The 17,073-nt window shown below is 32.0% G+C and overlaps 1 protein-coding gene across 3 annotated transcripts in view; it reads right to left on the bottom strand.

Moving 5' to 3' along the window:
- LOC118883851 (MDM2 binding protein) overlaps positions 1 to 17,073 on the bottom strand; it is a 67,273-nt gene that overhangs the window by 49,399 nt on the left and 801 nt on the right. For all 3 annotated transcript variants that reach the window (XM_036831008.1, XM_036831009.1, XM_036831007.1), the window contains exons 2-10: positions 16,824 to 16,904; positions 13,831 to 13,904; positions 13,584 to 13,735; positions 11,880 to 11,938; positions 10,122 to 10,266; positions 8,987 to 9,104; positions 6,982 to 7,116; positions 5,049 to 5,143; positions 4,150 to 4,222 (exon numbers count right to left, since the gene is read on the bottom strand). In XM_036831008.1, coding sequence (XP_036686903.1) covers positions 4,150 to 4,222; positions 5,049 to 5,143; positions 6,982 to 7,116; positions 8,987 to 9,104; positions 10,122 to 10,266; positions 11,880 to 11,938; positions 13,584 to 13,735; positions 13,831 to 13,904; positions 16,824 to 16,904 — 932 coding nt within the window. The remainder of the gene's footprint in view (positions 1 to 4,149; positions 4,223 to 5,048; positions 5,144 to 6,981; positions 7,117 to 8,986; positions 9,105 to 10,121; positions 10,267 to 11,879; positions 11,939 to 13,583; positions 13,736 to 13,830; positions 13,905 to 16,823; positions 16,905 to 17,073) is intronic.

Below are 17,073 nucleotides of genomic sequence, written 5' to 3' on the forward strand. Positions count from 1 at the left end.
ATTCAAAGTTACAGGTATCCCTTTTCCTTCCACTGAGTCATATATCTCTGAAAACCTTATTCACAATGTTTAAGTTTAGGTTGTGGGTATAATTTCTTCGTATATCTGCAAATCAATGAGAGGTCACGAGTTCTATCCTGAAAAGATTTTGTCATACCAAGCCATACTTTTATAAACTTTTGACTGGATGGATTATTGGTCTGGCTTCAAAATTAGAATCTAAAGGTTTCAAAACTTTTGTTGCTAGATATCAGAGATTTAATGCTAACAGGTATAAAATTCAGAGAAACCATGAATCATATGCCAGAAAACATACAACAGCTTCTAACTGATTTATGAGCAAACTCAACTTATTCATCTTTGTATTCCCAGGGCTGGGCACACAGATGTTTATTAAATATTTGTCCCCCAAAACCCACCATAAAATATTTAGGTAAATTTTCAGTTTGACTAAGCACTGAATAAAACAAACTGCAACCTTGAAAGCTGTATTTTGCCTGTTATTTTAGATATGTAAGCTACAAAACCAGCACATCCTAATAAATACATTTTTTGGGCTTTTTTTTTTACTTTTGGGGAAATTTAGGCAAGGCATTTGCTATCAATATCAAATCTAATGCAAAATCACTTTTAACTGTCCTATGTAGATAGAAGGGTTACATGAGATATGTGACACAAAGATAATTAATACTTTTAGTTGCTATTTATTATTTTTACTTACGTATTCTTAACTAACAAATATGAAAATAAGTCTATTGGGAGTAAAATAAGGAAGGTAAAATTAAATATGCTTATTTTTCTTTATTATTATAGCCATAACCTTTTTATTTTAAGTCAAATGTACTTTACATAGTCAAGCATTAGACATTAAAAATAAAAATATTTAGGAATGGAAAATAATCATTAACTATAAAAGATATATATTTAATTTCCTAAACACTAAGTCCTAGTTCTTCCTTCTTGCATAAGTAAGACTTCTTAGACTAAAATGCATAACAAAACTGTCTGGCCCAAAGGGTGACAAAGCTGTAATGTGAGTATGCCAGATCAGGGCCCAATTATAGCTTAACAATTATAAAACTGTTACAATTATAGTTACAGCTTAACAATGTAATGATGCTAAATGCAGTTCATTGTATAATTTATAGCCTGACATAAATGTGTCCTGACCCAGCAGCAAAGGAAGTGACATTTCTGAGACAGCCTATTTTTGATTAAACATTTGCTACAAATATGAAAATAAACTTTTCTAAATCCCATAAGCTATAATTCCCTACAAAATAAATTTATGTCAATAGTTTACATTACATTCACTACAAACTTGGATTCTGATAACTTGTTCTCACTCATACACTAATCATTAGATATACTTTGAGAGACTTGAGGATGATCCTTTTATGTTAACATTCTATTCCAAAATTTAACAGCCAAATAACATTTCAAACCCAAGTTTCAAAACTTTGATTCAATCTTTTCAGTAGGCAAACCCTCACACAAGCAGGCAATCATGTTTTTAGCCTTATAAACTCTCCTCTTTAATAAAAATGTTCCCCGTCCCTATGATTAATAGACATCATGATTCCCTAACAACCCTATCTTGCCTTTTTCTAATCTAATAAAATAAGTTTTTCTCTAAAAGGCTTTTATTTTTATTCTGAGGCTAATCAAACATCTTTTTTAAGCTCAAAAGTTGACTTAGGATCACATAAAGCTCTAGAATTTAAGCACTTTGACAGCTTCCCAAGGAGGGATTTTGCCCACTTTATTCTCTCCAGTACCTGCAACAAGCAACTGGCAGGCAGTCCAAAAAAAAAAAAAGAAAAGTTGAATAAATAAATGAAAACCATGTTATAAAGCACTGGGATTATTTCAAGGAATGACCATGCAATTCAATTTTTTTTTTCAAAAATGTAAAAGACTAACTATGACACAGTGTAAAAGGACAGTGAACTGCTTCACATTTAGAGATTTAGCCAAATTACATAATGTATGTTTCTAAAAATTATCCCTTTGCTGAATTAAAGTAGGAACATATATTTAAAGTTCCATTTATTTGTCCCCGACTGCTAAAGTGTAGTCCAATATTTCAAAGTCATTGTCCAAGAAGCAATAAAAATGACAATCTAATACAACAAATTTAAAATAAAACAATTGAAAATACTATATTAATAGATATCAATAGTTTAGCTTTCTTCTAGGATTAGAGTTGCTTATCTTCAATATCTAGATGATTAAGAATTATTTTATACCCGAGTTAAATTATAGGTATATGTCTGATTTTGACTTGAAACATTACCTATAAAACTAATTCCTAAAAATTTCATCATAACTTCAAAATATCTAGAGGATATCTAGCGCTTTATAAATTTCAGGAAAATGTTTCACTTAAGTGTGTCTATCATTTGGGCCACATAAACTTCAAAGACAAGAATTAGCGAGTAACCATCATTTATATCATATTGTACAGTTTATAAAATATATTCCAATTTGGTTTTCATTACAACTTTTTGAAATAGGCAAAACAGGAATTATTATTTCCAGTTCACAATTTAAAAAGCTATAAACCAGTGAGTGGCAGAGCTAGGACTTAAAGTTTTCTAAAGTACATGTTCTTTTACTTGAGACTTTCTACTATATCATAATCCCTCCCTCCCTTATTTGATAATATAGGTGAGATGATTAATGATAAATGACATTCTCATTTCCTGGATAGGGTTACATAGTGAACTATTTAGCTACTTGGGTTAAAATATGAACAGAGTTGTTTGTTTGTTTGTTTTTATTCTTAGTGCTTTTTCTCTTTCGTCTTTTGTTTTTTAAACTATACCACTTCACAAGACTTCTGTTTGCAAATTTCTGTAGAGATGTACGATCTTATTAACCTGTTTAAAGTACTCCCTCCACCCTACTACCCTATCTCAGCCTGCTTATTTTCTTCATAGCTCTTATTTTCTATTTTTCCTACCAAAATGTAAGTTCCATGAGGGCAGAGTCTTCATCTGTACAATCCATCATTGGAGCCCTAATATTTAATACAATGCATAAAGTAGAACTAATGTTGAATAAATGAAAAAAGAAATTTTAAATTTCAAAATGTAGCACATTGGGTTCTTTAGAGGTGAAAAAACAGGCTAACATTATCTTCAGACTGTTCCTTTAAAGGCCATTTCATCAAATAAATACTTTGATGCACTGTTTAAAAACTATTAATTTCATGGAAGAATGAGGCTGGAAGTCAAAATTTTAAGTTACTATATAGCCAAGTACCTTAAGGGCAAAATCATATTTCCTTTACTACATCAATTTTCTAAGGGAACTATAACCAAGATTTGATTAATAGTGCCATGGGGAAACCATAATTATAACAATCATTTTTCTCCCTGCAGGACTATTGGATAATAGAGTACTTGTTGTTAAAATAATAAGAAAATGTTATGTAAATATTGCCAATGAACATTTTGTGCATTAAAAATTGTTTTCATAGAAACAAGGTAGTTGAGCAAATAACCAGAAAGAAAATTTTAGTTTTTCCTATTGAAAACTGTACTTGACTTTAGATGATTCCACTTAAAATTCTTTATGTTATAGTTAAAAATGTTTTTAAATATACCAATTCTACCGTATCATTATATATGTTTTTATATATATATATATAAAAACTAATGAAATAGCTAAAAATCTTCTAAACATCACCAAAATTAACAAAGAAGAACTGAAAACTTACAAATGATAATTTAGTGAAGCTCTAGACATTTTTCTCACCTCCACCTACCCATCCTACCATGAAAAAGATAATGCAAGCATATACATATCTTGCCACAGAAATCAGATGTGAAAGGGGTAGGTTAACAATAATCTAATGTGTTCTAAAATTTTAAAGCTGTAAAGCAATTATCAGTCATGAAGCTTATTTTTGAAAATCTCTTCTAAAAAAAAAAAACCCATCATTTCATGTCTGCAGAAGAAGGGTTATTATGAAAAGTCCAAAGTATCTTAACATGAATTAGGACCAAAACCTTATGTTAAGTTAAAGAAACCAAATCATCACACACAAACAGATTTTAAAAAATACATTCCCTTTTCTCACACATCTGTAAATGTTAAGTTAAAAACACAACAAAAACAAAAACAAAAAAACACCCTCTATACCTTGCCACACAGGGAAGAAATCTGCTCCAACAGCAACTTGGAATTCTGTTTGGTATTGTTTTTTGTCAATCCTCTGTACTAAGGAGTTAAAGAAATGATGAAATGGTAATTGTCAAATAATTCAACTCCCTAAAATAAGTTTGATTCTCCAATTCACAAGGTGCTTAAATTCACTGATCAATTGTGAGGGGGAACTCACAATTACCCCTTTCCAAGGACAATTATTTTTCTGATTCTGAAAATACATCAAGAAATAGTGATACTATAAATAGCATTACTCTAAACTATTAGAACCAGAGATTTGTACAAACTGGAGCTTCTGAATAAAAATTCAAGAACACTGTACTAGTGTTTCATTTCTGGCCAACAACAAATTCTTTTTATATAAAATATTGTTCTTAGGTCTGTTCCTAAAACTTCTTAGATATATTTTCTTAAAAAAGAGTGTAAAATATGTTGAATATTTGCAGACATATGTGATAGCATTCATATTTACTTAAGTATTTAAAAAGATACAGTGGACTGGCACTTGTATCTATCCTGCCAATGGCAAGAGAAACATCTGAACATTCCAATAGTATATAAATTATTTTGTTTTTCTTCACAGATCCCTAACATTTCTCCCTCTTACCTACCCCATAAGCAATGAGTCATAATTTCAGGAAGTCTTCTGCCTATTTATTCTAGAGGCATAAATATCGTGCCTGAAGGAGTATTCTTTTTTGCAAGTTGTAGAATTTCTCTTAAAGCAACGGCAATGAAAAGTATACTGATATTATAAAAAAGAAAAACAACAACAAAAGTATGGGCAAATATTTAAATGTGGTGGTACCAAGAAACAGTCTTACCTGACACAGAAAAATTGTGATCTATAATAAACATGTAAATGAAAAGGATACAACTCAAATTCAATGTCTGACATATAGCAGGAAGGTAGGTCTGATAATTTTATCATCTGCACAAATTCTAAAGCAGGGCCATAATAATGAAAAACCTAAAAAAGAAATTAAAATTATGTAAGACTTTAAATACTATAAATAAAATGAAAGTGAACAAATTAGTGATCAGGGTTTAAATCTTTAAAATGGGTCTTAAAAAGCACGTATTTACATATTATGCAAGGCAAACACTTAATCCTCTATCTCAGATAAGAATTTCTTCCATATCAATTCTACCTTTCCGAGTGGAGAGATATGGAGATTTCTTACTAACTGGAAAGAGTTTTAACAGGAGGAAAATGAGTATAGAAAGAGGCAAGCAACAGAGGACAAGAGTTCTCAACTTTTCCTGTTTATCTCTAGGAAGACAGACAGATAAGCCAGGAGGCTAGGATGTTGAAGAGGGTCTGCGAAACTGAGAAAGAAAAAGAAAAGACATTCCAGGATGAACTTTGGTATGCTGAGATAAAAAAAAAAAAAAAACAACCAAAAACAAAACAACATCCTTGGAGGAAATACTGAAGTAATTAAAGAGAGAACTAGTAAAACAAGAATACTAATTAACAAAGAAAGCTCCACTCAGAGAAATAAAATTCAGTATTTCTTTGGATAGAGTCTAAAACTAAACTAAGAGTGAGCTAGTGAAGAAGGTAATCCAAGAGTTGGGGCTAGAGTGCTTCACAAGAAGGGCAAAGAAAAGCAAACACATCTTCAAACACACCAAGTTTTAAACTTGCAGAAAGCTGAGTAATTTCATCATATATGATTATGTGTATGTATGTGTATGTGTATATACACATAAATACACAACACACCTAGTGTGTATTTATATATATGTATGTATGTATGCATTTGTTTATGCGTAGAGAGAGAGGCTTACATTTATTTAAGACGTTGAACCCTAAATTTCTCTCAATAGCAGCAAAAATCAGACACATTATTCATACTTGAATGGTGTACTACCAAAGAAGAAAAGTTGAGGTCATCAATCTAATGATTATAATCTTAGAAAAGAATTTAATATTCCTGTGAAAGACGGTCATGGTAAGTTACTTAAAGTAAGTAATTCTGAACAACTATTAGGAAATGTGTCAACATCAGAAATATGTCTTTTGTACCACCCTTTGATCAGAAAATATTACCCATCAATCTGACATCCTTGTAAATTCATGACCACTATGTTTTGCACATTCTTGAAATGCATCCTTCAAAGTGAATTTCTAAAGTGCTTCTATATAAATACTTCTTCTTATATTATTTTTCCAATGTGAAAAAAAAAAAGCCAACCAAATCCCTTTTAATTATTGTACTTTATAATTACTTGCATTTTAAGAATAAATCTATGGAGACATGGGACAAGAATCAATACCTCTTAAACTGTAAATGAAGCAAATGTCAGGTACTATGTCAGATGCTAATCTCTTACTCCATTTAACCCTCATAACTTTGTAAGAAAAGTGTTTATTACTATCTCCATTTCATAAATGAGTTAATCAATCTACCCAAGGTGACAGTACCTCATAGGTGACAAAGTCAGGTTTCAAACCCAGGTCTACCTAACATCAAAGCCTGTTCTCTTTCCACTGTATCATACTCCCTTCAAACTGAGTCTTAGAAAGGTCACATGGTAAAGTTCAAATCAAAAGTGGTTTCAGGCCTATACTGATCTAAAGTTAGGATCGTTCCATTTTGAAAACAATTTAAAACAATGATAGTTTTGCCAACATTCAATACTGATAATACAGTATAATTTAAGCACTTAATTATAATTATAGTAAAAGTTATACAAGTGAGCACACTTAAGCACATATATTAGTAATGTTAATTGAAGATTCAAACATATCTTATAAAAATAAAATATTCATGAATAGATGATTGCAAAAACATAGATTACCTTTGGCAAAATACTCTTATCCTTTGATGGTATTATCTTTTTGTCAAGAAAGCAAGTTTTTAAATTAGATGTACTAAAATTCTTAGGTGTGACTCCCTTTAAACAAAATTCAGGAAAACTAATTTCACATCCAAACTGAAAAGAAACAAGAGAACACAGTTACAGGCATCATGAATTAAGTTACGAAGATTAATACATCTTATTGCAATGTAAAAGTTGAGAGGAAAACCATATGTAAATTTATTTTTGATCCTCAGTTCAAAATGCAGTTCTTCCATTTATGTACATATCATTCGTATTTCAACTTTCACATGAATTTTTCATGAAAAGCTCTCCTTGGCCTTTCACTAGCCCACAAGAGGATACCAAGCCCATTCTCTGCAACCAGAGAACAAAGCAACCCCCTTTACATATAGTTGTTCAGTACCTGCTTCCTACTAGTCTTAAGTTCTGCAAAAATAGAACTTGCTTGTCTCATTCACCACTAGATCCTTAGTGCCTCACACATAGTTTGCTTTCAATATAAGTTGTTGATAAAAAGATCAATTCCTGCAGAAGTAGCAATAATAGGGGTACTAACAGTAATGGTAATGACAATGATAAGTAACACTTACTGAATGGTTACTTTGTGCTTTAAATAATTTAAACCTCATAAAAATCTGAGTTAGGAACTACTATTACACCTATCTTACAGATAAAGATAACTGTGGCACCAAGAGGCTAAATATTACCTAACATTTCACACAAAACTAGCAAGAAACAGAGTTAGGATTTGAATGCAGGCAATCTAACTCTAGTATCTATGTCCTTAATCACTATAATGCCCCTAGGCTAAAAGCTATTCTCCACCAAAATAAGTGATTTCAAGTTTTAAATGCAGCCTGGGGAGATATGGACATTTAATTTCTTATCCATAAAAGAATAAAAGAATCACAGAACCCTGCCATTATCTGTCTGTATGTAGACATGAAGTTTCAAAAAATGTATACAAAAGTAATTCTCCTAGCTAATTGTATCCTGCATTCTTCTAGTAGGCTATATGACTTGTTTACACTAAAACCACTTGCAAAGAAGATTTATCTGCAGATTTAACTTCCCTAAGATAAAGAAGAGTGGGGCGTGCAAATCAACAAGAAGGGCCCAGCCACGTTAATTCCTGTTGTCTTATTAGAAGTTTTATTAAACTATAATTGAGTGAATTGAAAAGGAAAAAAAAGTCTAGTAATTAATACAATAAATCCTCATAGGAACACAACGGTCTACTCGTGCTCCCATACTAAACAAACATTAAGAAACTTTCTTTTAGTTTTGCCTATAGACGGAAACACATAAAATACCAGGAACACTGATTTCAACATGGACACAACTTATAAAAACCACCAAACATATTCATGCACAGTAAGGGATCGCAAAATAGAATTGGAGCTCATAGAAATTTAACATTAGCGGGGTTCCACTAATCTAATATTCTCATCTTATAGTTGAGAAATCTGGGGTCTAGTAAGGTTAAAAAAGAAATTGTTCAAAATCACCTGGTTAGCAGAAAGCACTGATCACTTAAGGTGGTATCATAGGTAAGAAAACATGTTCTAAGCAGTTTTCCAGGAGTTTACATATGCGATGAACTAAAGCAGCTTGGATAAACATGAACTCAACTAATGTTAAATTCTGGTTTAAAAGAATGTTACATTCTAGAATTGCAGTGCCCAAAACAAACACAGTCACTATTTAAATTTAAATTAATTAAAGTAAAATATAGTAAAAGATTCAGTTCTGTGTTTGAAGTAGTCAAGTATAAAGTGCTAGTAGTAACATGAAGCCAGTGGACTATTGTATAAGGATAAATTCGGAACATTTCCATTAATGAAGAAAGTTCTATTTAGATAGTGCTTTTCTAGAACATCTTTATATGGTGCATTTTCATTAGGATTCATTTAAACTATCTGTGTTGTAAATAAGGTCCAAAGGCCTGCTTTGCAAACTGTGATAACAGAAATCTACTTACCTTCCTTTCCCATATCTGAATCCTTCCCCTCCATAACTCCTTTGAATCAATAGCATTTCTGAGATCTTGTAAAGATACAATATTAGCAGAAAGGTATTCGGCAATTTTCTGACAACTTCTATAAATAAAAGTTTATGATAATTAAATATAGGGTTTTAAATCTGACTTAGATTTAATGGTTATAGTTAGCTACAAGCCAAACAGGCAAAAATGCAAAGTTTATATTGCTACTTTTATCTACTAATATTATAGAACATTCATTAAGTCAGTCTCTGAAGAAGTTGCTATCATGTGTTCATTTAATCTCAACATCCCCTTGAATTATGAGTAATTACCCTTAATACTACAGATGAACAGATTTTCCTATTATTATTTGTTTTAACATGTCAGATATACACATACGTACACACATATACACAGATTGAATGAATTCTTATCTTCAAAAGGAGAACTGCTCTCCTAAATTGTTCCCACACAGTTTTGTATGGAATTTCATAATAGCACTTATCACAGACTATCATGACTATTTGCATTCCTGTTCCTCCCTGTATTTCAATGAAAAAGATCAAATCTCACTTTCTTATTATCAGTATATATTGCTGTGCTTGGCATAAAGATAGTGCTCAATAAACAATTGCTGAGTGAAGAAAATCATGAAGTTAACAAATCCAATACTCATTTAGGGATCAAAACTGTAATACACAGTTGATCCTTACTAAAATGTCATAAAACACAACAGTCTATATTTATTTCTACATTGCACATAAAACAAAAAACAAATATGACATTATAAATCTGGTGTATCCATGTATCCATGGTATTTGTCACGGTGTTCATTGGACAATACAAACCTATTTAAAAACACACAATGTGTTTGGAGAATGCTCAATAATAGTTATAAGAAAGCATCAATAATATTTACTAAAAACTTAAAACTTCTCAGAAATATAAAGTATGAAATAAGAAAAATGTAGGTTCTTCTCAACAGATAAATCTCTAATCACAGTATGACATAAAACTATCTTGTCACATTTTAAAAAATCTTCAAAGGCTGGGTCTATCAAAAACAGGGTAGCAAGTTAATTGTAAAAGCGGACAACACAGATAGTAGTCAAATATGAACAAAGAAGCTTACGTTTCACAATGATTTCCTGCTATGGTAATTTTTGCTGAATACCATTCCTTCAAATGTTTTAATGCTCCTACAGTAGGCAAACAGTCTCTCAATTTAGGCGGATCTTTGTTAGAAGGCAACAGTATTATATCTATCATTGCTCTACCTAGAAAGAGATAAAGGCATTTTTGTAATTTTTTTAAAAAATTATTTTATATTGGAGCATAGTTGATTAACTATAATTTTTTAAAGATGTTAGATTTGAAATGTCTCAAAACAGTACCTTGAACAACTGAATTTTATGTTTATTTAGAAGATGAAGAAGATTTTAACTTTAATTTCTGAAATTCTTCAAAACAATATACATCTTTAGGAGTTCAAAATTTTTAAATGTTCACATTTGATTTAAAGCCATGTTATCTTGAAATAGCTAGCATATGCCAGAAAAACAATGAACTATATCATAATTACTTGCCAATTATGTGCCAGTGGTTAATTATACATTGCTCTTGAGATCATCAATGCTATTGTTTTACTGAACAGAGGGAAAAAAACCTGTGCAATTCATTATGTTCTTCTATACTTAATTTTGTTATACAAAAGGGAATGAATTAGTGTAAAACTGTAATGTTCAAATAAATTATTTCTCTTTTTAAAGAACAATAAAACACTCAGAAAACTCAATTATACTGACAACATCATTGGTTCCTGAGAAAGAAGGTTAACTTCATGAAACTTTAAATTTTATAAATGATAAATTTTACTGAAGGACCAGAAAAATCAAAATGAAACAGAAACCAAATAAAAGTTTGACAATGAAAGTATTCCAATTTGCCAAAATAGCAACTGTACATTCCATATTTTGAACTTCATATAAAAATTTGACATGTTTGTTTATCAATGTATTCAGTTATCTTCCATATAGGATCTTTTATACTAAAATATAATCTTGAATATAAGTATTAGACTGTGAGCTATAAAGTCCTTTATGATAATCACATATGCTTTACTCATCACTGTATACTCAGCTCCTAGTACAACGCCTGACATATAATAGATACAACAACTATCTGCAACTATCTTCAACAACTATTGGAGGTCAATAAATGACCTCCAATAATAAAAATATTCAGAAAAGTATTCAAAAGTATTTGTGGATGCCAAAGCGTTACCAAGCTTTAGATGAATCAGCTACTTGATTCACACAAAGAAAGATTAATTTAAGACAAAATACAGTTTTAAGAATAGTATGATGCAGTATTTCATAAAATATGCTTTCTATTATAGGAAAAAAAATGGATTGTGTAAAAAAATGCTGAGTCAAGGGCTTCTTTTACTGCATGACTTTCTATTTGATAATATGTATAGTGACTTCACACCATAAAAGTATGTTATCCAAATGATCTAGGTTAAAGAACTTCTTTTTCCAGGAGTTGCTCATGGGAGTAGAGTTCTACAGAACATTGTGGAAAACAATGGTATATACAGTGCAGAGCTGCTTCTTCAGTAATAACTGAAGAAGGAAACAGATGAGTAATTTCTTAAGTTCTAATTTTTGTCTAAGTAAATGAAAACAATTAACAAGATTGTGATGTCTCAACAAGGTACTTTACTAAAGTAGTAGAGTATGTTTTTTAACAAATTCATATAGAAAATTATTTTTAATTTTTCATTTCAAAATTAGAAGTGAGAACACGAGCATAAAGAATGAATTTATCACTCATTCACAGAAAGTGTAAGATAAGGTACAAATTATTGAAAGTAGTCATAAAATATTACCAGGAGCAGGAAGTTTGTCTGATAACTGATGCAAATTTTCCGCAGATTCTTCATATAGGCTAAAATAAAACAGTAGGTTAGGAAAATATATATATACACACATTACATATAATCATAATAGGTAATATTAATTAAATGGATCTATGTGCCAGACACTATTAAATACTTAGCATTCAGCATTATCTCATTTGATCCTCATGACAATCCCATGAGGCACTACTATAATACTATTTTTATCCTCACTTTAAATAATTCACCAAAAGTCCACATACGCTGTAGGTGTGGAAGTTAGGATTCAAACCCTGAGCCCAAGTTCTTAGCCACACCCCGAAAACAAACAAACAACATTAACAAAAAAGGGGAAAAAAGCCCTCCCTAAATTATATCTAGTATATTAAATATAAATCATAACTAATAGACCATTTTTATGAACCTTAAAAGTAGGGTATTACTAAGTATTTAATAAAGAAGGCTACTGCTTTTCTCTGAATGGCACATAACAGCCCTGACAGGAAAATATGATACTCTCCTCCAATTCTTTAAAATCTATTTGTTTTACCCATATGATGAATTTTTTTTCTCAAGATAGTTTATTATATAACATAAAGGTATTTAAATCCTTTATTATAAACTCACCATTGTCTAAAAAAACTTAAGGTGCCTTACGGTAAAGTATAGTTTTCAAGCTCCCTCTTGTGGAAATAATTATTAGGTCACTTACTAGAAATAATCACTTTTATACTTGCCATCTTCTAATAGTGGTGAGAAAACGTATGGAATGGTAAGAGCCCTAAGGCTAGAAGGCATCTTAGAAATCATCTAAAAGGATCTCAACACTTTAAAGATGAGAAAATAAAGCACCAGAGAAGTTAAGTGACTGGCCCAAGATTATATAATTAGAGACCACTTCTACTAGCCTCTGTTACAATGCCCTTTCTATGGTTCTACAATGTCTCCCCTCATTAATCAGTATAAACAAATATGATTTGAAAACAGGAAAACACAATTTGAAAATCTGCAGCAATTTATAGAAGTATAATATTTGAATATTAAAATAAACAAAGAAGTTTTTTGTAATGAAGTATTACAGAAGACTGAAATGACAAGAATGAATTATGGTTCAGAGATGGTATATTTCATGAAGAAAAAAAAATTATCAAAACTCACATCACCTGGGTCATCTTATATATTGTACCACAATTCAAAAAACCTAAAAGTGAATTCAATCATCTACATACACCTCAGAAACTATGGATTTTAAAGGTGCCTGAAATGCTGAAGATACACATGAATTGAAGAAATCATATATTTCAGTCTCAAACAGCAAAATGAAAAAGATACTGTGGTTTGAATGCCAGTTATTAACCTTAAATAAAGTTTCTATTCAAGCTCTTGAAATATAACATCAGGCAGAAGTTTGCTTCAAGAAAGTGACATATTAATAAAAATATCACTTTTTATGATTCCTGCAATTATGCAAGCTTAAGAAGCTAAACATTTTCAGATACTAATTTGTGCATTTTAAAGAATTTTATTCAAATAAAAGGCCCAAATAGCCTGTCTTCCGAAACAAAGAGTTGAAAATTTGAATTATGTAAAATTCCCTCACTATAGCTGCTAACATATCAAATCTTCACTCTCACGGCTAAAATACTATCTAATGTCAAATATTTTAAAGACATGATAGAAAGTACATAAGCATACTCAGCCAAGGATAATGATTCCCTGCTATTACTATCTTCTTCTTCAAAACACTCAACAGCACTCAAACATTCTTCGATATTTCTTTGAAGAACATCTTCAATTTCATCTTTTTCCACACCAAAATGTATCTCTTCCCAGTCAGAACTACAAAACTAATATATCAAAAGATTGCATTAAATAATGCGTTCATGGAATTATTTATATTAACAAAGACATTCACTAGTGACTATTTTCTTACTTATATTACCTGATAAAATCCACATATTGCCTGCACTGCAAAGAACCACTTCCTGGAACCTGGTATACCGCCTACCAAACAGCCTTGAAAACAAAATCATACTTATTAAAAAAAAAAAAAAAAATCATACTTATTAGAAGAAAGGCATACCACAAATAAGCAGATGTTATAGCATATATACTTAGAGAGTTATGTAATTTTAATATATATATATATATATATAAAATATGGATCTTTAAAAATCTCTGCTAAAAATTCAAACAGGAGAATCTGCCTAAAGAGCAAAATTATTCACTCGCTATGAATACTCTGCTTTAGTTCATCACAATTCAAAATCTACATCATTATATTAATCATCATGTCAAACACTAAAATCTACTATAAAGATGTTGAAAAATACACCCACTCGATTACTCTTGAGTAATACAAAGCTGTGTAAGTCATTTTAAGGAAAATGGTTCCCTCCTCAAAGACCATGAAGGTTTGGTTCAGCCTTGCCAAACAGAGGAGTTAAAGAGTAACTTCAGCCTAGAGACAGAGAAGATGCTCTTCTTGGAGACTGGAATATTACATGAAGATACAAAATTAAGGGTCACCCCAGGGTGCGAATCAGAAGAGCAATGAAGAATTTAGAGCTACGTACAGAAATTGTATTCAAAGGAGGGAGAAGGAGAAATGTGACAACTGAGTTGAACTCATGGAAGCTAAGAATGATGCTAAGTGCCTATTACCAATTTCTGCCAAAATCTCAGAAGACTTTACCTCCTACTTCCTTAAGAAAATAGAAGCCGGGCTTCCCTGCTGGTACAGTGGTTAAGAATACGCCTGTCAATGCAGGGGACACGGGTTCGAGCCCTGGTCCGGGAAGATCCCACATGCCGCGGAGCAACTAAGCCCGTGCACCACAACTACTGAGCCTGTGCTGTAGAGCCCACGAGCCACAGCTACTGAGCACACGTGCCATAACTACTGAAGCCCGCAAACTCTAGGGCCCCTCTGCCACAACTACTGAGCCCACGTGGTGCAACTACTGAAGCCTACGCGCCTAGAGCCCGTGCTCCGCAACAAGAGAAGCCACCGCAATGAGAAGCCCGTGCACCACAACGAAGAGTAGCCCTGCTCACCGCGACTAGAGAAAGAGCATGCACAGCAACGAAGACCCAACATAGCCAAAAATAAATAAATAAATTTATTTAAAAAATTAAAAATAAAAAAATAAAGAACATAGAAGCCGTTGTAACTCCCATAACATCCTGTCAGCAAACATATTGCCCTTCCTGCATTCCCATTAGGTCTTTCCTCCTTCTTCCCTGTTAACATGTAAGAGGCACTAGCCTTCCGATCAAGGTTATCCCTCAGACTTCTGCCGGGACCCCAGGCCACTGACTTGCTTGCATCTTCAATCTCTCCTTCTCTGTCATTTCCTTCCCATTAGCATTTAAATATGCACAAGTATTTTTCAAATTATCTTTTTTAATCACTTTTAAATTCACCTCCCTTTTCCAGTTACTACTATATCTCTTTACTCTTCAGGAAGATAAACTTTCTAAAAGCACTATCTACACTTGACTGTCTCTATTTCCTGTTTACCTTTTCTATTCCCCTCCTAATCCAATTTAATCTGTTCTTTTGTCTCCAACATGCCACTGAAACTACACTCACCAAAGTCACCAATGACTAACCTGTTTCTAAATCTAACAGTTTTTAGTCCTATTGGTACTTGACCTCTCAACATAAGATTAAGAAAGGAATCGAAAATGACACATTTGACTACTTTCTCCTGAAAACACTTGCTTTCTGTGGAACCTATCTTTCCCACTCCTCCTTCTCATTCCTTTAAAAACTGGTGTTCAGCTCCTTTACATACTGGGATTCATTTCAAGATTTTCTGCTATTTTCACTATCCAAAACCCATCCTTTTTCATGGCTTGAACTGACATCTATATGTTGATGATTCTATAATCTGTTTCTCCAGCTTCACTCTCCTTTGGAGTTCCAGACACATGTATCCAACTTTTACAAAATATTTTCACTTTGCAATCTTACAGGCAACTAATCACATGTTCTTAATTGAACATGTCATATTCCATCAAAATCTTTCTTGCAATACTAGTAGTACTGACTTAAATTATACCAACTTGAAAAATTAATGAGTATTACCAGGACTTGGCAAACTGGCTAAGGTAGCATATAGATATTAGAAATAATTTCCCAAAGGTGACAGTTGAAACCCAAGAGACAGGTTCTCTGATGAAAGAGAAAGGAACAGATTGTACAGTCATGAGAACTATAAAGGTATCAAAACAAGCACACTCTCCCTGACATCTCCAGAAACTTCCTTCATCTTTTAGACCTGTTTTGATATCTCCTTTTTTCTGAGCCTCTGAAAGACACTCTCAGATAGAGGCCAAGAAAAGGAAGAAAAAAAGAGGATAACTAACAAAGATGTAAATACATGGATCTGTATAATGCCAATAGAAACCAAAGGAGAAAGGAGTTTTACAAAGTAAAGAGTGTTCAAAAAAGTCAAATACTTTGAAAAAGTTAAAGCGATAAGAATGGAGAAAAGATTACTGAGTTTAACAATTATGAAGTGCTTTTAAGAGAATCAGTAAGAGGTAAGGATGGAAAAATAAAAGGTAAGGAAATGGGTATAAGCATTAATAATGTATTTGTACTCACGACAAAATCACAGATACTCCTTATAATGTCACATTACTCTATCTTATATGGAGCTAAAGATGGGCAAGAAAATCTCATAAAGGGAACAAAACTCAAGCTGAGACCCTAAAATAATTTTCATAACAACTTTATGACATCCAAGCATCAGGAAGAGAGGGATAGCATCTTTTCCGTTTTGTATTTCTTTCATTGCTTCCCTATCCCAATGACTTGTACACAGTCAACAAGTGTTTCTTGGACTCCCATGTGACCAGATTAATTAAATTTATTTCCAGTACAAATGCTGTGCCAGTGAAAAGAGGGGTTTATGTTTTACTTACCAGGGAAGGTACTATCTTCCGGATTAATTGAAGCATTAATGCTTCTTTTCAGGAGCTGATAAACATTTGCTGCTCTTAAGTCTGAAAAAGAAAAAAACTAACTCAACTGGGTTCAAGAGTTACATAATGTAGACCTATTCCAGTTTCACCATCAGAGATTCTCAAGTACACTATATTGTACATAAAAGAACTACACTCTGTTCAAGTTTTGATATAATAAATCTAAAGCAAGCACAGAAAATAGGTAAAG

The sequence above is a fragment of the Balaenoptera musculus genome, chromosome 17 (genome assembly GCF_009873245.2).
Source record: "Balaenoptera musculus isolate JJ_BM4_2016_0621 chromosome 17, mBalMus1.pri.v3, whole genome shotgun sequence".
NCBI lineage: Eukaryota > Metazoa > Chordata > Mammalia > Artiodactyla > Balaenopteridae > Balaenoptera > Balaenoptera musculus.